At 54.3% G+C, this 22,286-nt stretch overlaps 4 protein-coding genes and 1 long non-coding RNA gene across 5 annotated transcripts in view; 3 read left to right on the top strand and 2 right to left on the bottom strand.

The window, feature by feature from the left end:
- LOC137899574 (tensin-3-like) overlaps positions 1–6,756 on the bottom strand; it is a 9,554-nt gene extending 2,798 nt beyond the window's left edge. Inside the window, exons 1-15 of the mRNA XM_068743611.1 lie at positions 6,607–6,756; positions 6,485–6,535; positions 6,289–6,411; positions 6,121–6,185; positions 5,949–6,032; positions 5,731–5,843; positions 5,583–5,643; positions 5,432–5,507; positions 5,224–5,353; positions 4,954–5,019; positions 4,211–4,315; positions 2,285–3,073; positions 1,584–1,711; positions 627–735; positions 497–550 (exon numbers count right to left, since the gene is read on the bottom strand). Coding sequence (XP_068599712.1) covers positions 497–550; positions 627–735; positions 1,584–1,711; positions 2,285–3,073; positions 4,211–4,315; positions 4,954–5,019; positions 5,224–5,353; positions 5,432–5,507; positions 5,583–5,643; positions 5,731–5,843; positions 5,949–6,032; positions 6,121–6,185; positions 6,289–6,411; positions 6,485–6,535; positions 6,607–6,756 — 2,104 coding nt within the window. The remainder of the gene's footprint in view (positions 1–496; positions 551–626; positions 736–1,583; positions 1,712–2,284; positions 3,074–4,210; positions 4,316–4,953; positions 5,020–5,223; positions 5,354–5,431; positions 5,508–5,582; positions 5,644–5,730; positions 5,844–5,948; positions 6,033–6,120; positions 6,186–6,288; positions 6,412–6,484; positions 6,536–6,606) is intronic.
- Positions 6,757–9,652: 2,896 nt separating this feature from the next.
- On the bottom strand, positions 9,653–11,252 carry si:ch211-191a24.4 (uncharacterized protein LOC100150331 homolog). Its single transcript, XM_068743298.1, has 4 exons — positions 11,184–11,252; positions 10,820–10,917; positions 10,644–10,750; positions 9,653–10,535 (listed from the first exon to the last, which is right to left on the bottom strand). Exons 2-4 carry the CDS (start codon positions 10,891–10,893, stop codon positions 9,871–9,873), a joined length of 846 nt encoding a protein of 281 aa, XP_068599399.1. The 5' UTR covers positions 10,894–10,917; positions 11,184–11,252; the 3' UTR covers positions 9,653–9,870.
- Positions 11,253–11,566: 314 nt separating this feature from the next.
- On the top strand, positions 11,567–13,721 carry c9h8orf82 (chromosome 9 C8orf82 homolog). The gene is made up of 3 exons (XM_068743303.1): positions 11,567–12,245; positions 12,322–12,370; positions 12,695–13,721. Exons 1-3 carry the CDS (start codon positions 12,078–12,080, stop codon positions 13,180–13,182), a joined length of 705 nt encoding a protein of 234 aa, XP_068599404.1. The 5' UTR covers positions 11,567–12,077; the 3' UTR covers positions 13,183–13,721.
- Positions 13,722–14,004: 283 nt separating this feature from the next.
- naprt (nicotinate phosphoribosyltransferase) lies at positions 14,005–18,117 on the top strand. Its single transcript, XM_068743293.1, has 13 exons — positions 14,005–14,289; positions 14,731–14,858; positions 14,926–15,008; positions 15,078–15,208; positions 15,291–15,406; positions 15,644–15,840; positions 16,103–16,243; positions 16,322–16,406; positions 16,473–16,553; positions 16,633–16,735; positions 16,868–17,025; positions 17,277–17,384; positions 17,470–18,117. The coding sequence occupies exons 1-13, from the start codon at positions 14,034–14,036 to the stop codon at positions 17,542–17,544; spliced, it is 1,662 nt and encodes a 553-aa protein (XP_068599394.1). The 5' UTR covers positions 14,005–14,033; the 3' UTR covers positions 17,545–18,117.
- Positions 18,118–19,884: 1,767 nt separating this feature from the next.
- Positions 19,885–20,991, top strand: LOC137899281 (uncharacterized). Its single transcript, XR_011105640.1, has 4 exons — positions 19,885–19,982; positions 20,095–20,454; positions 20,529–20,633; positions 20,923–20,991. It is a non-coding gene; the product is annotated as an uncharacterized lncRNA (long non-coding RNA).
- The last annotated feature ends 1,295 nt before the right edge of the window (positions 20,992–22,286 follow it).

Raw genomic sequence — 22,286 nt, forward strand, 5'->3', positions numbered from 1 at the left:
AGTCAAAGGAAGCCTTAAACATCTGATGATGTCATTTTAAGGACCGCCCCCTGAGGAACCTGCAGCTAGGAGGGGCCGTACCCAAAGCGGGTCGCCGGGTAAAGCCGCTCCCGGGCGACCCTTTGCGTTTCTTTCTTCTGGCTCCGCCCTGCTAGTGCTCAGACTCCACCCCTCCATAGAAGTGGGCGTCATCGTCATAGCAACATCATAGCAACAAACCCGCGTCTTCATGGTTTTCATTCAGGATGTTAAAACTACCAAAATCCAAAGTTTCTCAATTTGTACCGGAAAGCAACCACAAACAGAGCCAAACGGAGCCCCGCCCACTTCTCCAGCCAATAGCAGCAGAGAACCAGATGTGTGTTTGTGGTGTGTTTTGTCAGGAGGACATTCCAGCTGATTTTCCAACCCCATCCTGCTGCGGCGAGGCGCGAGTTCACACACACGCGCGCACACACACACACACACACACACACACACACACGGGACGCCGTACCTGCTGTCCACGCCCCCCCAGGCCTGAACTGGGACAACTCTGAGAAGTGTTTCACTGCGAAGAGAAACCAACAATCAGATTCCACGCTGCAGACGCGTCCAGGTGTGTCCGCTGTGACCTCAGGTCTTACCATAAGGTGTGGGCGGAGACACTGGGAAGGCTGGAGTGGGCGGGGCCACGTCAGGGGAGTCCTTGGGGCCCCGGTCGTCAGCGCTTCTGTTTTTGTAAAGAGGACCACGCTGGGAATTAAAAATAAGTAGAGAAAGGAAGGGAATGATTTTCTGGTCTCTTGGGATCACACACACACGCACACACACACACACACACTCACGCACACACACACACACACACACGCGCACGTGAAGGTCTTGTGATGGCTACTGCCTGCTTTGGTGTAAACAGTCAGTGAGAGGAGAAAACCTCAAAGAGAGAAAGAGAGACGGGCGGAGGTAAAGAGGGAACATCAACGCGTCCGTCACACGGAGGCTCCGCCTCCCATGTCCACGCCGTTCCTGCAACCGGGAGCGCCGAGTATCGATCAGCTTGGTTTGGGTTCAATTCTGTTAACGGGATGAAGCCAACGCTGCTCTTACGTTAGCATCCGTACGTCTGCAAGAGGACTCCGAGGCTGACGTTCCGAAGCCGACGTTCCGAAGCCGACGTTCCGAAGCCTTCTCCATCTTCAGCAGGAACTGGACTCGTGCGAGGCTACCTTTATCTTCCAACAGAACCTGCCGAGCTCCCACGTGTCCGATCGTTCCCTCTCTCCAAGCTGCTTTTGTGTCGGATAAATAAGCGACCGACATGCGAGCTCCTTCTGGGAGCGAAACAACGAGCTGTCAGCTCCTGCTGCGGGTCGTTCCGTTTACGGGAATCTCTCTCTGCTTCCCGTTGGGTTTTGGGAGACCTGGCTTGGGACGGTGGGCGCTTCTGTTTTTCTGGTTCTGGTTCTGGAGTGTAAAAATATCTCGATGTTTTCAGCCCAACGTGTTTCTCTTCTCCTTCGACTTCCTGCTTTGCCCGTAAACCCGATCTCTGAGAAATGCTGCTTGCTTTTATCTGAGGTGCCATCAGGTGAGGTGTTTACCTGAGCAGGTGAGGGCGGACTCCAGACTGGGCGGTCTCTGAAGCTCTGGGGACCGCCCCCTCTCCATCCAGGACTATGGAAACCAGCGTAGTCGACCACATCGGTGATTTGGTTCTGCTGCCTCCAACCTGATGAGCAGCAGAGAGATCAGGAGAGAGGTCAGAGGTCAGGGGTCAGCGCTGCACAGATTCATTCCTACGGGTTGGATTTGTGAGGTTTAGCATGTTAGCATGCTCACAGTGGCTGGATTCATCGCTAGCGCTATCAGCAAGCTAACCGGTTGCTGCATATGTTCAAACACTAGCATGCTAACTAGCATACAGCTATATGTAGCTACAGCAAAACGCTCTTGAATGCACGTAAACACTATTCTGTTTGTGTCCGTGATGATGTCACTGCAGGTTAGCTACGTTTTTGCGCGTTAGCCAACGCCAGGCCGCGGAGGCCAGAGGCGGCGCCGGCGCTCGGCGGGTGTTTGGTCATAAACAAAGCTGTGTATCGTGTGTAAACTCCATTTAATACCCAAGTTGGTAAATTCTAAACCTGCCAGGTGTTAATGTTTAGTTTTTTATAATCCCGCTAACCGAGACGGACAAACTACCTCCAGGAAGGGGGACCTCACGGTGGCGCTGTCTCGACCCAGTCGACTTTAAACAGGCTAACCTTCGTCATTCACCTGAAAGGATTTTGTTGGGTCTTACCTGACCGATGGCCGTCCCCCTTGTGGCTGAGCCCATTGCTGTGAAGGGAGGCAGATCGGGAGACGGGGGCACAGCGGGTCGGGACGGGAACAAATGTGGGGTCCAAATCCAAGATCAGCTGGTTGAGCTGCTCGATGGACTCGTCGATGTCCGTGTTTAAGGACTCCAGATCCTCTTGCTGAGGGGCGTGGTGTGCCCCGCCTCCGTTTGGGGAGACGTCCCGGTCCACCAGTCTTCTCTGGACTGCCTCCCTGCTGCCGATTCCTCGAGTCGGCGTGTCGGGAGCGTCCGGAGGCGGGGGCCTCGGGCGGTACGTATCCACGGTGACGTCAGCCGCTTGCTGCCGTCGAACCCACGACCACGTGGAGTCCTCCGCTTGAGTCTCAGAGGACATGGAGCAGGTCCGGCTCGGTATTCCTAAAGCGGGGGCCCTCACGCCTCCAACCTCATCGTCCAGGATGTCCGTCTCCTTCTCGCTGGACGAAGCCTCGCCGTTGATCCCGGACTCGTCTCCGTCCAACTCGGCCTTCCCTCCGCTGGCGGCGAGCTCCGCCATGACCTCCAGAAGAGGCTGGATGATCTCAAAGTCCACCCCGGGGACCAGCTCCCCTGCCCGGGCGCCCCTGCCCCTTGCTGCCCCTGCCTGCTGTCCTGGTCCGGTCCACCCCTGTGAGGCAACAGACAGGCCCGAATCACTGCTGGCAGATCTGGTCCGGGGGAACAAGGCTCCTTCCTCGCTACTCCTCTTCCTCACGTGTCCATTTCCAGGGTGCAGGACGTGAGACGGAGCTGTGGAGACAAGATCACCGCGGTCAGCGTTGGGACAGAAGACACGATGCCTGCGTCGCCTCGGGGTCCTGAAAGAACCACGAAGCGGTCACGGAACCGACCCGGGAGGAGTCCAGGAAGAAAGACCCGATCTGAGCGGCGTCCCCGAGGACGAAAGGTTCTCCTCCGATAAGTCCAGATAAGACAAGAATACGTCCCGGCGCATACCAGAGCCGTACGAGAACGGTCTCAGCTCAAATACCGGGCATGCATGGTGGACGCACACACACACACACACACACACACACACGCACACACACGCACACACACACACGCACACGCACACACACGCACGCACACACGCGCACGCACACACACGCACGCACACACACGCACGCACGCACACGCACGCACACGCGCACACACGCGCACGCACACACACGCGCACACACACGCGCACACGCACGCGCACACGCACGCGCACGCGCACACACACACACGCACACACACACACACATACACACGCACACACACACACACACACACACACACAACCTTCACAATAACCGCAGAACTCCAGATTAAAGCAGAAGAAGGCGCAGCTTGCGTTACCGTAGCTCGACTTTCACTGCTGCCGCCGCCGACTGGAAACAGGATGGGAACGCCGGGCGGAGCTGAAGCTCCCCCCGGAGTCACAGAAAGAGGAAACGGAGCTGGGAGGGGGGCAGGACGAGGACGGAAGGGGAAGGATGGGGTGACAGATTGGAAAGGGAGTCGATCCTGCCTCCTTCTCTTAAGGTGCAAACATCCCTCCTCTCTCTCTCTCTCTCTTTAAGCTCCGCCCTGAATCTCCGCCTCCACCGTCATGCTTTGCCTCCCCCCCCCCCCCCCACTGCATCCTGTCCACTCAGGGGGGTGGATCATTCACCAGAAGGCGTTAATGCACACAGGTGGGAGAGTTTGTGCAACACGCATGTTAGAAACAGAAACCGAAGGACCTTGGGCCGCCCAAATATGGAGAGTGGAATGTAAACACGGGGGCGGGCACTAGAGAGAGGGGCGGGGCATCGGCCTGGAAAGACACGCCCCTAGCTCGGAGTGGGTTGAGTTTGAGCTCTGATCTGACGTGTTCACCCTGATGCTCTGCGTCCGACTCACCTGAGACGGGGGGGGGCGCGTCCTGATAGGAGTCTCGTCTCACCAGGGGGTCCAGGGTGTCGTAGTCCACGGTGACGCCGTGGCCGTTGTGCCACAGCTCCCTGCCTGCTCGTCGGGAGTCAGAGAAACAACAACGTCAGCTGGTTCCACTTCTCACTGTAAATCTGATTTAGCGCGTGACGGTGCCGCGACCTTTCCTCGGGGCACGGCACCGTTTCCTGTTCCTGCGTCTCTGATTGTGTGTTTGTGATAGCCCCTCACATTACTTCCTGTTGAGAGGCGAGGAGCGTGATGGTGGGGTGGCGAGGGCCCGTTGGGCACCGTCCTCCGGGTGCACAACACTGCCCCCACCTGGCTGACTGCGGAAGGTGAATGCTTTTTCATTCATCTTCATCTCGGCAGCATCCATCCATCCATCCTACACCACTTATCTGGGGCCGGGTCTGCAGGGACCTCCAGACTTGCCTCTCCCCAGCACCTCCTCCAGCTCCTCCTCCAGCTCCTCCTCCAGCTCCTCCTCCAGCTCCTCCTCCAGCACCTCCTCCAGCTCTCCCAGGAGGATCCCGAGGCGTTCTTGCAGCCTAAATAAGATTCCTTCACGCTTCCCAGACGCCAGTGAACTCCAAGATCATTTAAAGGACTCCAGCTGCGTGGAGTCTAAGTGCACTGCTCCCCTTTGCACCCTAGGGGGCACTCTAGTCTCTCTAGTCTAGTCTGCATTTCTAAAGGCTTCAAAAGTTCACCTCTTATCGTTTCAGGGCCGTCAGAAAAACACAGCTCCACTTTTCCGTCCTCGGGGAAGCGGGGATCTGGAGGAAGAGCAGCAAAATGAGACAGCTGGGCGATAAACGCCGGACGTCCTACCACGTGTCCCGCACACCTGCGCACCTGATAAAGCCTCCAAGGTTAGTTCACCAGGCGATGTTTACAGAGGAGGAGGAAGGGGGGCGGGACGACTGGAGGGTTTATCAGCTGGAGATAAGGCCTGAGCGTTGGCCGTGCGTGATAAATACCTTCGCTGGCGCAGTCCAGGTCCGCCTTGAAGAAGGTGAGGGTGTGGCCGTGGACGAGGCCGGTGTGAAACTGGACACGGAACACGACCTGTCGGGTGGCTGAGCAGGTGTTCTTGTCATAGCAGACCACCTAAAGTCAGAAAGACGGCGCTCTAATCAGCAAAGCGTCTCGCCTCGTGCGTCGTGACACGCCCCGCGTCCCCCTCACCATGATGTCCCCCATCAGCAGCTGAGCCGGCTGGAGCACCGAGTACAGCCGGCCGGTCTGGCTCGCGTTCACGTGGCTGGTGCGGATTCAAAGCGAAACATCAGAATCCGTGTTTTATTCTGAAACGTCTCACCTTCATCTCGTCTCTTACTAAACGGCCGACGTGCAAACGGCGTGCAGACTCTGGTAGACTCGCAGGAAGAGACGGCATCCTGGGGAGAGCCAGAAGCAGAGGACCAAATGCTGCAACGCAACAAAACGCCTGAAGGGGTCCGATGTGGACCGTCGTGAGACTTTACCTCCATCCGGTCTGAGTTTGGGAAGACCGTGAAGAACGATACAGAGGAGGAAAGACGGAGACGGACTCATCCTCAGGCCGCCCTTCAGCATGCTGCCCAGCGTCCACACACACCTGCAGGGGACGGAGACAGGAGCTGGAGGTCAATAGCAAAGGGCTTAGTGACCCGCCTGGGGTCAAAGGTCACAGCAGATGTCCATCAGTCGGCCAGGCCGGTACCGTTTCTGTGACGGAGTCATCAGGGGGGACAGTTTGTCGCTGTAGAACTTCCTCATGGCGAAGTTGTCCAGAGAAAGGTCTGCACTGAGGGAGAGGCGGGAGGTCAGACGCTTGAAGGACGAGGAGGACCTGATGAAGGCCTCGCGTCGACCTGTCCCCGTCTTCTGTCTACCTGGCCGACATGTTGCTGAAGTGGATGTAAGAAGCCACCAGGACGCCGAGCCGGTCTTTACGTCCCTGTGGAGGACAGACACGGGATCAGACCGGACACAGTTCCCAGAGTCCTCTTATCCGGGGCGGGGCGGGGCGGGGCAGGGCGGGGCGGGGCGGGGCGGGTTACCCTGCAGTGCAGCACCAGGACGTGCCTCGGGTGCGCGTCCAGCCAGTTCTCCATCACGGTGCAAACGCCGAAGATCTGGTTCAGGTTAGGGGCCAGGAGATCCACCCAACCGGTGTCCAGAACCTGGTGAACAAAGCGGTGCTGTAACGCACGCCGGGCGCCACGCCGGGCGCCACGCCGGGCGCCGGAGCGTTACCTCGTGCTTCATGCTGGCGAGAGCCTCGCTCCTCTGGGAGACGTTGATGAGCTGGAGAGGACACGAGGACAGCCAATGAGCAGCAGCCCTGTGATCCCATCGGATGTAATCTGATTACTCACCATGCAGTTGTGCGCATGCTTGGACCGCAGCATGACGATAATGTCCTGCAGGCTTCGCCGGTAGACGTCCTCCAGACAGTCCTCGGGACAGAAGACGACGATGATGCGTTCGGTGACGTAGGTCAAATCCATTTGCTGCGCGTCGTCCATGGCGGGTTCTGGTCACATGGGGCGGCCTGCAGGAGGTGAAAGGCGCCGTTCAGGGAAGTGAGCCGGGGCTGCACGTTTCTGAGCCATGCAGCCGGGACGCGAGGCTAAAACAAGGCGGGGGCGGGCCCAAACGATGAGTTCCTGAGTTCCACAGGCTGGATCGCCCGGGCTTCCTGCTAGCATGCGGATGAGGCTAATGCACGTTAGCATGCGTCCGACCTCGCCTTCCCCCTGACCATGTGACCACAGCAGAGTAAACAGCGATAAAAACCGTTTTCACCAGCGGACGAGAATAACCCGGCAGGAGTGGAAAGACTCGCGGGTTCTGGGTCCAGTCGTGGTTGGGTGGGTTTCTACAGATGGCCTGGAAACATGCCGACGCCGTAATTACTGTCAATCATACGATGTTAGCGCGCCGAAGTAAACAATGAGCCAAATACGGGAGTGTAAAATGCGTTATTATGGCCGCCGCGTCAGAACGTTCGCTTTCGCTGCAGGCTCTTGTCATCTTAGCTCTTTGCTAACCCAGTAGCTTCCGTGGGTGGGGGGGAGAGAACAGCCCAGTGGACTTAGCCTTAGCACTGCCAGGGGCCGGCAACCTAAGGCACATGTGCCACGACTGGCACGCGAGGGCATTTATGTTGACAGGCCAAAAGCACAGTAGTTCTAGTAGTAGTAATAGTAATAGTAGTAATAGTAGTAGTAATAGTAGTAATGACTGTTTAATAAGTCGTGTAAATAGCTTAGCAGTGGTGTTAGCATAGCTAGTAAACAAAGGTCCAGTTGTTCTTTTCAACAGAGAGACAAGGGAGTCTGGATTTATCTCACGAGGAGACCGGGCGTAGGACATCGACGGATGGATCCTGATGAATAAAAATCTGAAGATGGCCCGGGTAGCGTGGACCCGGGTAGCGTGGACCCGGGTGGCGTGGACCCGGGTGGCGTGGGCCCGGGTGGCGTGGGCCCGGGTGGCGTGGGCCCGGGTGGCGTGGGCCCGGGTGGCGTGGGCCCGGCTCGGCCAGCGACCTTTGCTGGACCGTCCGGGGGCGTCGCTCTTCCACCACCTAGAAATAACGGCCACCCTGATTCAGAGCTTCTCAAACTCTGGTCCGGTCCTCCGTCTCCGTCTCCGTCTCCGTCCTGAGGTCTTCTGGCTGAAACAGTTGGGCCACAAATCTGGAGCTGCTACTCTCCAATTATGGATTCCTGGTGTGTTTCTTCAACATATTTAGAATCTGAAGTCGCCTCAGGAACCAAAACAAACGGAAGTGAGGGACTTTACCACACACACGCACACACACGCACACACACACACACACACACACACACACACGCGTTGCTCCAGTGAGAGCTGCTTCACAAATTCCTTGAGCCTGAACTCGCCACATCTAATTCGAGTCTCTCGTTGGCGTTTTGAAGGAAGGCGTTCTGAAACGGGACGGGCATCGTCGCCAGCCGGCGGTGAAACGCAACACAACTTACAGACGACAGACAACTCAAAGGTGAGCGACAAAACGCGGTGTCGTGTAGTTTTACTCTCCGTGAGAACTTTCTATTAGAGCTCTAAATCCTGATCCAATTCCTCCTCCTGAACACCCTGAAGTCCATAAGTTACACTGTAAAACATGTTTCCTGGGGTGATCAAGTTAAGTTACACTGTAAAACACGTTTCCATGTGTCAGCAGGCTAATCTCCTCGGGGTGGGGGGGGCTGGCAGCCCCCCTGAGATTCACCATCAATCACATGTCCCACGAGCAGGAAGGTCCACACGGCGACCGGACAATCACGCTTTACTTTTTAACCAGATTGACTCGACTCTACGGGACAGACGTGAGACGTGGCGGACAGACGTGAGACGTGGTGGACAGACATGAGACGTGGTGGACAGACGTGAGACGTGGTGGACAGACGTGGTGGACAGACGTGAGACGTGGCGGACAGACGTGAGACGTGGTGGACAGACGTGGTGGACAGCAGGAAGGAGACTCACCTTTGCTGCGAGCCCAGCGCTGTGAAGCCTGAGGAGTGAAAGGCAGCGTCTGGCTGCTGCAGGGAACGAGGCGGAGACTCCACGGAGGGAGGGGGGGGGGGCGAGGAGAACGCGTGATGAAGGCCCCCACTGTCCCGGCGCACTTTGCCCTCTGTTGGACGGCGACGCGACAGCAGTCCACTCTGGTCCACGCGAGAAAGATAAAGACACGCCTCCGTTTGGGACACTCCCGCAGGAGTAAACACAAAGAATTCACCGTGTTCTTTGTTGTTTCTTTGTTGTTTCTTTGTTGTTTTATATCAAAGCGTTTCACGGACGGACAGCGGTGGAATTCAAACAAAGTATAAAACTAGAGTAAAACCTCCACACAAGTCCAGCAGTTTATTCTGATTTCATAGATTGTGTTTTTGTTGTAGACGTGGGAAACGGCTCGAGTAATACAGCCTTTATTCCAGTAGGTGGCGCCATTCGACGCTCACAGCCAAAGTTTAACTCCTAAAACACGATCGATTGGGGTAAACGTGTTCTGCGTCGACATTTAGACGACTTTTTGGAACCAACAACAAACAGCTGCTTTCATGATAAACGTTCTCGGGTCACCGGGCGGTTCCGGTCTCTTCTTCACGTTCCTGCGAAGGCTGGAGATCCTTTAAAGATCTTCATCACTGCTGCTTGTTTGTTTGTTTGCTACCGTATAAATAACTACCCCCCCCCCCCCCCCTTTAAAACCTGACCTGGGTCTGAGGGGCTGCTCATTCTGTGTTTCTGGCCTGGATCCAGACATGTTGCATTTAAGGCCCGTAGGATTATTCAGCTAGAAGCGTGTGTGTGTTTGTGGGGGGGGGGACCAGACCCCCCCACCCACATGCCATAAACAAGCATCTTGAATGGAATCACATTCAGAAGTTTAATTTCATATAAAAGACTTTTAATCAGTTAAAACGTTGGACCACAGCTGGAGAACCGGGTTCTGTTCGGGAGGGGGCGGGGCTCCGTGAGGGGGCGGGGCTCCGGCAGGCAGCGTGACGTCTCAGGGTTGTGTTTGTTCCTCCGCCCACTAATCATTTCATTTTCCTCAAAGTGGACCTGATGCAGCAGGTTTCCATGGTGACCAGCCCCTCCCCTCACACGGAGGTGGTGTCAGCCCTCGCAGGGCGGCCTCGGTCCCGGTCCCGGTCCCGGTCCCGGTGGCGCTCCGCCTCCCGCCGGCTCCGCTCCTTCAGGTAGCGCCCCACCCCCCGGACCGTCTGGACCGTCAGCACCGTCCCGGCGGCGTACAGGATGGCCGTGATGAGCCCGAACAGAGCCACGCCGGCGTCCGCCCCGCCCACGTCGCAGTTCATCCAGGTGTGGCCCCTCCGCGCGTACAGCCTCGCGCGCCGCGCGCACACGTCCGTGGCGTTCACGCCGATGATGAAGTGCAGGTAGAGCCCCACGGCGACCACGTAGGCCACCGCGCCCGCCGCCTGGAACGCCAGCGCGCCGAACAGGAGCCTGCGGGACATCAGGTGGGGGGGCTTGTTCCCGGCGACCACGAACAGCAGCGAGAGGACGCCGAGGGTCAGGCTGAAGGCCACGCCCCCGTACACCCCCGGCGCGCGCAGCTGGCTGTACTGCGCGTCCAGCTCGCGGGCCTCCTGCAGCTCCGCCCCCTCCAGGTTCAGGTTGGAGTTGATGTCGAAGCCGCCGAAGCCGCCGGCGGACGACAGGCCTGACGTCACCACGTGGGCGGAGACCAGGCAGATCAGGACCAGCGCGTTGGTGAGCGCGGAGCAGATGAGCACGATTCCTGAGGAGAGAAAGCGAGAAGCCGTAGAACCGGTTCTGCTACTGGCTCCGCCCAGTGTCCCAGTGGGCGGGGCTGAAACCAGAGGAGCTCCGATTCGTCCGGACTCACCTCTTCTGGAGCAGATGTTGCTGCAGGAGGACTGGCGGTGCTCCACTCGCGGGACGTCCCGCGGGGGCGGGTCTCCTCCGGGGTAGTAGGGGGGCCGGGAGGAGGACCTGGGGGAACGTTTTCACCGGATATTTAAAGAGTCCCACCCCACGTGACGAGCGCCGTCCCTGACGCACCTGTCATCGTTGGCGTCCCGGTGCGCTCCGTTTCTCTCCCGGTGCCCCCGGTTTGCGCGGGGCGGCTGGCTCATACCTCCCGATCAGAACCAGAACTTCTGGACACAAACATCACGTTTAAACTACAGCAAAGCAGTTCCGGTGAACGTCAGCTGTGCACGAAGCTGCTGACGTCATCGCGCGCCGTTTGCTATTATCGCGATTGTATTCATTAAAACCTGAAGGTATATCATTTAAACGCCTGCCTCAAAGCTCACGTTCAAGGAAGAGGAGGAGCTTCCTGTTACGTCAGACGCTCCTTTCAAGTTCGTTTCGCGGACTGCGCAGATTTAATTCGACTTTTCACCATCAAAGTTGTGCTCACCGTGAAAATGCGTCGAAGTCCAACTATTCCGCCATTATTAAATCCTGAGTCCAGGTAGAAACAACTCCGCCGCACCTGAGGAGGAGGAGCAACGGGAGGAAGAGCGCGGAGGGCGCAGGTAAGGGGACCTACTCTGCCCGTGGTTGGTTGTTTATTTCGGGCCTGTAAAGTTCAGCCTTTACGGGACACTGATTGGTCAGAACATTTAAAGCAATCTCAGGCGGGCCAATCCGAGGCAGAAAGGGGCGGGACGTGAACATTCCACGCCGAGCGCCGCTCATGACGTTTATTTGGATGGAAATGAAATTCCAAAAGTGATTTATGAGGCATGATGAAGACGCTTTGTGTGACGCAGCCGGACCGCGTCAGAGAAAAAGGCTTTATTTATGTGTTAAACCTAATAACTTTCACACGTTCCATTTTTGCAGGAAGGTGCTCGTTCAAATCACGTTTTATTGTCATTGGATTTCCACGTCAGATTGTTTTGATCTTGTGCTGATTAAACTCGTAAAATAATCCGGTACCGATGTGGTTTTCGGATCGCTTTTTGACTTTCCTCAACATTGTGAGATATGCTGCGTTTTAACATTTAACGTTTTAACTGAAAACCTGTCTAAAAACGTAAAAACCCAAACGTTTTGGGGTTTCGTCATCCTGTATTTTGCTTTGTTGTTGCAGTGTCCTCTGGCGTCCACTAGAGGGCCTCAGTCAGCGGAAAGCGCCGCCGCTCTCGCCTCCAAGTCCTTCCGCTGTTGTTCTCCGTCGCGCTGTTGTAAACAAACATGGAGGCCAAACCATAGTTCGATTCCCCCTACGAACAGTCTGCTAACAGCGCGGCAGGCGTCCTCCGTGTTTGTCGTGAAGCGTCTCCGCGCTGCGTCCTTCCGGTCGGCCATGTTTGTCCTCCGGGCCGCGGCGCTCCGCTGGAGTCGCGTGTCCGCCCCGCGCCGCTTGCGTGCCGGCTACACCGCTTCCAGAACCACCGCCGCCGCATACATTCAGGGCCAAAGCCCCGAACCACGTATCCGGGAGTACTTCTACTACGTAGACCACCAAGGACAGGTATGACGTCACGCGGTACAATTATGTCGCACCCCGTTGCAATCCGCTGCTAACATGACGTTGCTGTGACTTTCAGCTTTTCCTCGATGACACTAAGATGAAGAACTTTGTCACCTGCTTCAAAGGTAAACACACCTGCAGCCACCAGAACACCTTCACCTTCACAGGTGTTCTGGTGGTAGATCTGCACCAGAACCGTTTTGGGCTCTAGTCTCACCTCGTCTGCTAGCTGCCTGCCTGTCTGCTAGCTACTAGCTAGCTGCTTTAAATGTCAGTTTGTACAGACACAGATTCGGTGCAATAAAGGTGCAAAGGTAGCTAAAGGTGCTCCTTCCAGACAACAAACTGGTTCCTCACATTTTTTAAGAAACAAGCGGGACACAACGACTCATTAGTTGCTTTTACAAAATGTTGCATGTTTGTTTTGTTTTTTTATTCTTTATTACCAGACAAACCGTTCCTGGTCTTCTTCTTCAGTCGGCTACGGTCGAATCGGAGCGGCCGTTACGAGGAGGACTTCCCCTTCCTGTCCCTCTGCGGCAGGGAGAGGAACTTCCTGCGTTGTGATGACCGTCCCGTGGTCTTCACCCACCTGCTCCGGAATCCGCCGGGACACCTGGGAGACCGGGAGAAGCTGTCCTACTGCGGCGGGGCGGAGGAGCTGTCCGTCCCGTTCCGTCCCGAGGCGCTCTACATGCATCCCTTCAGCGGGCGGCTTTACCACCCTTGCCTGGACCGTGGGGGGGGTGTGGGCCTGGTCCGGTCGGCTCTGGCCATCGAGCTCAGCCCGTCCTTCGTTTATACACGCGATGAAGCCCAATCAGGACAGCCGACACACTTTCTCTGGGCGGGACATACACATCAACTGACCAATGAGCTAGAAGGGTTGCTCGCAGCTGGGGATCGGGGCAGAGAGCACCAAGGAGAACCGGGCTAACGACCAGAACCGGGCTAACGGCCAGAACCGGGCTAACGCTCCAGAACCGGGCTAACGGCCAGAACCGGGCTAACGGCCAGAACCGGGCTAACGCTCCAGAACCGGGCTAACGGCCAGAACCGGGCTAACGGCCAGAACCGGGCTAACGGCCAGAACCGGGCTAACGGCCAGAACCGGGCTAACGGCCAGAACCGGGCTAATGGCCAGAACCGGGTTGAGGAGCAGTCGGTTATGAAACTGTTCAGCTTGCTAAGTGTCCCTGCAGTGACTCAAACCGACCACAAGATGGCGACAAACTCAACGTACGCCCCCTCTGGAATCAGCTCTAAGATCTGATTGGCTTTCAAACTTCGACACGAATCAAATATTGGTGAAGAGGCATGAGTTTTGTTTTTTGTTTTTCTATATTTGCTGCTGGATTCGTTGATTTAATTTAAATTAATTAATTAAATTTCATTCAAAGCGACACAACTTTAGGCTCAAAGTTCCCCGTCCCGTCCACACAGAGCGAGTTGTTGAATAAACACTTCCTGCCTTCAGTCTCGCTTATTGGTAGATCTGTGTGGGATGTGAACACACAACCTGTCGGGCTGTACTAATATGAATATTAACTTGAATGGATGTTTTATCAGGTCCTTTTATGATATTGATGTATTTGTTGACAGTACTTTCAGGTCTCAGTGTAAACACAGCAGCGGAACCGACCGGTCAAACCGGGACCGGTGCCCCGGTGGACTTAGTCTAGCCACGCCCATGGGTTCTGCTCGTCCAATAGTCATTTCCCCTGCGTGTTTGTGGGAGGAGTCGACCCCTCCCGCCATGGTTTCTGTTTCTGTTCCACCGACAGCGACATGGCGTCCCCGTCCCCGTCCCCGTCCCCGTCCCGCGGGGTCATGGAGCGGCACCTCCGCGCCCGCGCCACGCCGCTCCTAACGGACCTGTACCAGTTCACCATGGCCTACGCGTACTGGCGGGCCGCGCGTCACCGGGAGGCCGCCGTGTTCGAGCTCTTCTTCAGGGACAACCCGTTCCACGGCGGGTTCACGGTGTTCGCGGGACTGCACGACTGTCTGGTGTTCCTGCGCAGCTTCCGGTTCACGGACGAAGGCAAGTCGCGCAGGTTCATGCGCCACGCGTCGTGCGTCATGCGCCACGCAGCCGTTTTGGTTCCTATCCCAGTCCCAGTACCGTAAAGTTTGTGTTTAGGACTTGTTGGTTTGGGCTGTTGCCAGGACAACGCCCATGACATTTGGTTCTTTTAAGTAAAAACAGGCAATTCCCCAAATGATGCGAGAACTCCAGGATCGACAGATTAACATTCCACCGTTCTGATTGGATGAAACTGGGACGGAGACATTTCATACGCGTCTTCATTATTACACACATTTAGTTTGATTTCTCTGGAAATTAGTCAAATATATTATTCATGTGTCCCCCTACCCTACATGTCGGGGGGGGGGGGACACATGGAGGACATGTCCTCTAAGATGAGGGGGGGCCCCGTTGCCGGTCGTCCCGACTCCGTTCCGTTGTGGCTTTTATGTCCAGATGTGGAGTTCCTGCGTTCCGTGCTGCCCCCCTCCACCGACCCGGCCTTCTTCCACTTCCTGCGAGACCTGGACTGCTCCGCCGTCAAGCTCCACTCTGTCCCCGACGGCACCGTGGTCTTCGCCAGGGTGAGCTGCAGGTCAAAGTTCACACACAGGATCACAGCGAGTAACCGCACGTTGAAAACATCTGCAGGTGCCTCTGATGGAAGTCACGGGTCCGCTGGCCGTGGTCCAACTCCTGGAGACCAGCCTGCTGTGTCTGGTCAACTATGCCAGGTAACGGTAGAAATGGGACGTAAACCCAACCACGGAGTCCAGACTGACCGGCGTCCTCTGTGCCGGCAGCCTGGTGTGCACCAACGCCGCTCGCTTCCGGCTGGCGGCCGGGCCCGGGAGGAAGCTGCTGGAGATGGGCCTCAGGAGGGCTCAGGGTCCGGATGGGGGCCTCACCGCCTCCCGGTACACATACATCGGAGGTGAATGGCGTGCAGTTTAAGGTCCGGTTAGCGATCCGGGGACTTCCAGACGCACGACGTTTGAAAGAGTTCTGCTTCCCAGGGTTCGACCTCACCAGTAACGTCCGGGCTGGCTTCCTGTTTGGCATTCCCGTCACAGGAACCATGGCCCACTCTTACATCACTTCCTTTAGCTCTCTGGAGGAGGTCCAGCCACACGTGAGAATGAATTCTTTCCTCCGTCATCGTTGCCGCTGGACGGATCTGGATGAATAAAAACCTGAAGACGGGTCTTGGTCTAACTTAGATCCCATAAAGCGATCCGGATTCCCGTCTGGATACAAAAACATCTGGATTTTCCCGTTTACTTATAATGGAGGCTTTAAAAAATAAATCTTGTAAAATATGAACTCCAAAGGTCCGAACTATCCATCCTGGTTTTGTGTTCCCACGCAGACGCTGGTGCCGCGGAACGGCGACGGCGAGCCGGTCGACCTCATCGGGCCGGCGAAGGGCTGGTTGAGCCGCGTGTCTGAGCTTCTGGGGGCGGAGCCTGGGGACATCCGTGAGGGCGAGTTGGCCGCCTTTCTGTCCTACGCCATCGCCTACCCGACGAACTTCCTCCCTGTGATTGACAGCTACAGCGTTAGCCGGTAACGAGCTAACTGCGTGCGTTTAAATCGGTGCTCGTTTGGGAGGCGCTGCTTTTATTTAAGTCGCAGTAGTTCTCCTGTCCCCCCCGATCATCTAAGGTGGCGTTGCTCCATCCCTGAACTCGTTGCAAACACGCCCAGGTACGCGCTAAATGAACACGCCCCTCGCCCTGCTGCTGTCCCGCCGCTGCGTCTGGGACGCTGTCCTCCATCGGGCGACCGGGCTGCTGATCCCGCCTTCTCGCTGCCGTTGTGATTGCAGCAGCGGCCTGTTGAACTTCTGCGCCGTGGCCTTGGCTCTGTGCGACCTGGGCTACAAGCCGCTGGGGATCCGCCTGGACAGCGGCGACTTGTGTAGGCAGTCGGTGGATGTCCGCCGTGCCTTCAGACTCTGCAGCGAGCGGTGAGCGAGTCTCTGAGCGCGGCCGCCGCGACACCTGTTAGGCCGCTTGCTGAACGTTTCCTTTGGCTCCGCCTCCAGTTTCTCGGTCGCTGCCTTCGATTCGCTGGTCATCGTCGCGTCCAATGACATCGATGAGCAGAGCTTAGCGGAGCTAAACGAGAAGGTGAGCGTCCCGTCGGACCAGGAGGTCTCGTACGTGTCTCTGATGTTCCGTTGGTCATCGTTTCAGGAGAATGAGATCGACTCGCTCGGCATCGGGACGCACCTGGTCACCTGCTCGAAGCAACCGTCGCTGGGCTGCGTGTACAAGGTAACAAATGAAGCGCTCCTTCCTCGTCGTGCCAACGTCTTCTGCTTCCATTTGGACCGTTGCGGTTTTTGTGCATCAGCTGGTGGAGGTGAAGGGGAGTCCGAGAATGAAGATCTGCGAGGACCCAGAAAAGAGCACCGTCCCCGGGAGCAAAGCCGTTTACAGGCTGATGGACGCCGAGGGTAACGATTCGGCTTCACGCCCCCCCCCCCCGGCTCCGCCTTCTTCTGGCACATTCCCGATGTCCATGTTTCAGTAAAGCTTCCCATCGTACATGAGGCTCGGAACTAAAGCACCCCCCCCCCCCCTTGCAGGACATCCCTTTCTGGATCTGGTGTGTCTTGCGGCGGAGTCCCCTCCAGAGGCGGGGGTCTCTCGGACCTGTTACCCCCTGAGCAGAAAGGACTCCGTGGTCACGGTCACCCCGGCTCAGGTCGCCTGTTTGCACCAGGAAGTGTTCATCAATGGACAGGTGAGGGTAGGCTCCAAGAGAGAGCCTCACACGGAGACTGCAGAATGAGGTTGTTTGCTTTTTGGGGGTCGCAATCCTCTGACCTGTGAGACCAAAAGTTTGTTTGCTCGGCGCAGTCGTTTCATCCGGTTGTCTCCATGGCAATGGAAAGCCAGGAGACGTATCAAAAGCCACCAAAGTAACACGAAACAGAGCTTTCAAAACCGACACCGCCGCTGAAGGTCTGTGAACACGTGTCCCCCTCCCTCTAGATCACATCCCCTCTGAGCAGCGCTGCAGAGAGCCGAGCGAAGGTGCGGACGTCCCTCCAGACTCTGAGCCCTGGACACAAGAGACTGGACAAGCCAGACTCTTACACGGTGAGACTCCTTCCTGCATCGACATAGCAACGGCTCAGACGTTCACACAGAAGCCGGCGCTCCCAACCTCACTGTGTCCCAGCAGGTGGCGCTGTCAGAGAGGCTCCACGACCTGGTGTCAGAGGTCCAGAAAGGAGGCTCCGCTGACAGAGGTCTGTGAGCCCCACTGAGGATAATCCGCTTCAGCTCCCCGCCCCTCATCGGCCGCTTTTTGTTTGTCTCCCTGTCGTCATAGTTACCGTATCTTTCAGAACCAGCTGTGCAGCGCTGTAAAACAAACGCATGCATTGCGGCCCGTTTCATTCAAAGATGATGTTTAGAACAGAAGTTTCTGAAAAAAGAAGCAAGTGGATCAGTTCCAGGTTTATCTTTTCGGTTCACCCAAAACGCTCACCATCATGTTGATGGACAGTTTCTTTGCCACCAAACAGTTGTGGGAGTTTTTAATCCAAACATTAAGTTAGAAGCTAAACTAATTTGTTCTCCTATCCAACAAGATAAGCCGGTAAAGTCCAGGAGCTTCTGGAGACGACCAGTAGAGGGCAGACATGTAAAGTTTAACACGTGCAGAACGCCTTCATTTCCCGGTTTGTTGTAGTTTTCCTGCCGTCCTGTCAGTGACTCTTACTTATAGTAAAGAGGTAATTACGTTTATAAAGTATATTTTAAATCAACTAAGTTAGTGTGTGATAGTTTTAATGTAAGCCCGATGCACAAAAATAAAATGCGTCACAATCAATGTTTGCTGTAATAATTGACGAACCCCTCCCCCCAAAAACACTCGGAGAGCGCAGACCTCCCCCAAGCAGCTCGTTCCCCTCCTAACTGGATCTACACTGTTGTGCATCAGTCAAGGTGGCTCCTCCCCTTTCTGTGAGGTATGTGCGTACTCACTCCACCGCCAGTGCATTACGCTCGTAACAGCAGTTCCTCGTCGCTAAACGCGTACGTTAATATTTCGTAAAGTTCGTCGTAACTCTGAATCGTCGATAAACAAGTAGGTTGTTAAGTGACGATTACCTGTACACCAAAAATACACGTCCGAAAAACAGAACACCTGACACCGGCAGGGCGTGGACGGGCGTGGCCAAACCCTCGGCTGCCACGCACACGGTAATCAACGGGGAGGCAAATGAGTGAGGGAGGGGAAGCAGAGGAACAGAGTAACCAAGCGGATGAAACGACACATATTTATACACATTTATATTTCATCTTGCCCTGCCTGTGTTAACATGGCCTCCGACTGCCCACCTGGATGCCCATACCTGGGGGGACAGAGTGGCCTGCAGAACGCTGCACGTCATCTCCGGGCTACGTGCGCGCGTGCATGTTGGCTTCCTCAGACAAGCCAGCCTAGCGCGCTTCGGTTTGCGTGTTACTCAAAGGTCAAAGAGTCATCGACGGCGGTGAAACGTCGCGGTCACGGCTTGTGTAACCGTGACGACCGGTACCCCGTACGACTGGAAGGAGATGTCCGGTTTATTGTAGCTAAACCGACAAACGTCTGCGCTGGATGAAGCTGTGGGAGAACACGACCGTTAGAACCCATCAAAAGTGAAATCAATAAAAAACCCGATATCTACGCAGTAATGGACAAATACTACAGTGACGGAGGATCATAGTGAACAATAGTTTAATTTACAGTACCGTGGGTTGAGGCTAATGCTATTATTCTGCGTTTTACTGGTGATGGGGCTGATTCACTCGAGGTTATTGAACGTATCACCTGACCGTCTTTCAGTGGTGTTTGTCAAGGCGTCTGTTTACTGAGATAATTCCTGGATACACATGCGTGACAGTACCGCACAGAAAAAGAGTGGCTGTGTACTCTGGCAGTGACACTAGATGTGTTTGAGTACCGTCTGGGAGTGCACCTGATGATACTTGGAAGCGCAGCAATCATGTTGATTGTTGCACCAAACCTGGTTCGGCTGGTTTTCACTGCATCAATCGACCCGGATCTGAACATGGGACGTTTCAGGGCACAAAGGTTCCCGTCTTTATGGAGTCGTGTTAAATATTTTAACTCGTCTCCGGACGTTGGCCGTTATTGTACTGAACTTTGTCATCTAGGGCGTCGTTTATCCTTTCTCTTATCTTATTTAAATGAAGACTTTACGAAAGAACGAATGAAGGAGGCAAAGAAACCCCCAGGAATGGAGACTAATTAATGGGAACGCTGCCATTTCGCTCCCGTTGTCCTGAAAAGATGTTCCATGCATGTTCCATAAAGCAAGTTAATTGAAGATGAAGATGTATTGTTGAATATTAGGTGTAGAGAACAAGAACAAAAAGTATTTTCAGAAATGATTTTAAAACGAGAAAGCACGAAGCAATTATTTTTGTTTGATTTTGAACCAGTCCTGCAAAAGTAAACCGTCATCTTAAAAAAAAAAAGGTTCGTTTGTGACATGACGTGAGTTTCTGATTGGTTACCCTGGGAACGCCCTCCAGCTTTCAGGTATTAGTCTGTCTGTACTCAACACCTGTACTGTAAAGTGCAGGTGAGATCAAGCATCGCTATCTCCAGTCGTTACCTGTTCATCATGATGAAGCTGATCCTTTCTCTGGCTCTCACCTGGACTCTCTCCGGATCAGGTAAACACAACTCCTCTTTGAAGCCTGATTCATTCATCTGTATTGATCAGTTGATTACCAGTAATCTGAATCCATCAGCTGATTGTCGGTCATGTTGTTCTCTTTGCTGCAGCTGGAGCCTTACAGTGTGAAGTCTGCAATAGTACTACATGTCTCACCACGCAGCCCATGAATTGTTCTTCAGAGACGATGTGTTTCACAGCCTCCAATAACCGTCATTATCTCTTTATTACAACGCTTCTCTGAATTCTGAACGTTTGTCTTCTTTCCACCAGCAGTATTTAACTCTCCTTTGGTTTTGTAGTCACGAGAGGTGTGATCTCAACAGTGACGAACTTGAAGGGATGTGCACCGTCCTTCCTATGCCCAGTCTTAGGCTCTCGGAACTTCTCTTTTAGCACTGGTGTCCTCGGTTCAGACTTGAATGTCGAGTGCTGCAACACGACTCGCTGCAACTCTGGAAACTTTTCCAGTAAGTATGAATGAGAGTATTTTCTCATCAGTGTTCTATGTTTCTCATATAAATAACTTTCTCTTCTGTTTCAGCTCCTATGATTCAGGGAAATAACACCCTCACATGTTGTAACAACGCTCCATGCAGCGGACAAGTCCGGTGCAGGGGAACACAGGACCGCTGCTTCAGTGCTACCGGTGAGACTTTGAGACAAGAACTCATAGATGAAGACATATATAGGCAGATGAGCGTGGACAGCAACAATGGTCAGCTGATGAATTGTTTGCTGTTCACCAGAGCTAAATGTCATGCAGTTATACGGTAACTGATTTTAAGTTTACTGAGGAATGTGAGGAAGGTGTGGCTTGGCCATTTATGTGGATAGAGTTGAATTGATATTCAGTTTAGTTAAATAAGTCGTGAATGAGTTAAGGACTAACTAACCAATATACAAAATTGAACAAGGGCAATGATTTTCTTTTCCAGTGCTGGTCGGCTCGTCAACCTTTCCGAGCTTTGGATGCGTGTCTGACAACCTGTGTGAGACGGCCACCAACGACAGCCTGGCTGCGTTCGGCCAGGATGTGACTTTTGCTCCTGGATCGACTTGTTGTAACTCCAGTTTGTGTAATGATGCAACCACAACAACCACCACCATAACTCCAAACACAACAACAACCACCTTAACTCCAAACACAACTACTGCAACGATCACAAGTTCAGTTGCTCCAACCACCAGTGACGCCTGCACCATCACAGGGGGCTTGATTCCTCTGCTGGTCGGACTCTTTTGGCTCTTGTAGAACCAGAAGGATCCTGACCAGCAGGTCCTCACGTGTATCCACCATCACACATTTACAGTAATCAATAAGAATTAAACATTTGTATATCTTAAAATCACACACTTACAATCAGCTAGCACTCAGAAAGCACACAACTTCACCGAAGCCACCACCCCAAAACTTGAATCACGCAAAAATAATCGTCAAAACAAAATACTCTGACAGTTGTTTATCAGAGGTCGGTCACCATGGTAACGCCCACCATTGAAGTCACCATGGTCTGAACCTGCAGCCTCAATACAACAACACATACATATGAAGTCAATATGAAAATAACAGTATGACAAAGATATTTCTACACGAGACTGGATAAAATATTCACTTGAATTTTGTTCTGAATACATGAATGAGGTCTAATCAAAAGGAAATCATTGTAAAGTACCGGTAAGTGAGATGGCAATGTTAGAAACATAAAAGAGGAAATTGGACAACTGACAAGGTCTGAAAACAAAAATATATCCATCCAGCTATCATCTCCATCTTCAGTCTGTCGATCCATCCATCCAGGTAGAGGAGAATCTAGAGAAGTGGAGGTCTGCTCTAGAAAGAGGAATGAAGGTGAGCAGGAGTAAAACAGAGTACATGTGTGTAGATGAGAAGGTCCCAGGGGGGACAGTGAAGTTACTACAAGGAATAGACGTAAAGAAGGTAGAGGACGTCAGGTACCTTGGGTCAACAGTGCAGAGTGATGGAGAGAATGTGGAAATGAGGTGAAGAATCGTGTGCAGGCAGGCTGGAACGGGCGGAGGAAAGTACCAGGTGTGCTCTGTGATAGGACGAAGGGACAGGTCTACAAGACAGTGGTGAGGAGGACAGCCATGATGTACTGCTCGGAGACAGTGGCTCAGGAAAAGACAGGAGGTGGAGCTAGAAGTGGCTGAGATAAAGATGCTGAGGTTCTCCTTGGGAGTGACCAGGTTGCTAGTATTAGAAATGGGACAGTGAAGGTTAGACATTTTGTAGACAAGGTCAGAGAGACCAGATTTTGATGGTTTCGTCCAGAGGAGA

This window comes from Brachionichthys hirsutus, chromosome 9, assembly GCF_040956055.1.
Source record: "Brachionichthys hirsutus isolate HB-005 chromosome 9, CSIRO-AGI_Bhir_v1, whole genome shotgun sequence".
In the NCBI taxonomy this organism is placed as follows: Eukaryota; Metazoa; Chordata; class Actinopteri; order Lophiiformes; family Brachionichthyidae; genus Brachionichthys; species Brachionichthys hirsutus.

Coding starts and splice junctions, on each gene's coding strand:
- c9h8orf82 (XM_068743303.1), top strand. CDS start 12,078: ATGTTTGTCCTCCGGGCCGCGGCGCTCCGCTGGAGTCGCGTGTCCGCC. Junction 12,246..12,321: donor ACGTAGACCACCAAGGACAG/GTATGACGTCAC, acceptor TGTGACTTTCAG/CTTTTCCTCGATGACACTAA. Junction 12,371..12,694: donor CTTTGTCACCTGCTTCAAAG/GTAAACACACCT, acceptor CTTTATTACCAG/ACAAACCGTTCCTGGTCTTC.
- naprt (XM_068743293.1), top strand. CDS start 14,034: ATGGCGTCCCCGTCCCCGTCCCCGTCCCCGTCCCGCGGGGTCATGGAG. Junction 14,290..14,730: donor CTTCCGGTTCACGGACGAAG/GCAAGTCGCGCA, acceptor TTTTATGTCCAG/ATGTGGAGTTCCTGCGTTCC. Junction 15,841..16,102: donor GACAGCTACAGCGTTAGCCG/GTAACGAGCTAA, acceptor TTGTGATTGCAG/CAGCGGCCTGTTGAACTTCT.
- si:ch211-191a24.4 (XM_068743298.1), bottom strand. CDS start 10,893: ATGAGCCAGCCGCCCCGCGCAAACCGGGGGCACCGGGAGAGAAACGGA. Junction 10,751..10,819: donor CGGGACGCCAACGATGACAG/GTGCGTCAGGGA, acceptor ACGTTCCCCCAG/GTCCTCCTCCCGGCCCCCCT. Junction 10,536..10,643: donor CAACATCTGCTCCAGAAGAG/GTGAGTCCGGAC, acceptor TTCTCTCCTCAG/GAATCGTGCTCATCTGCTCC.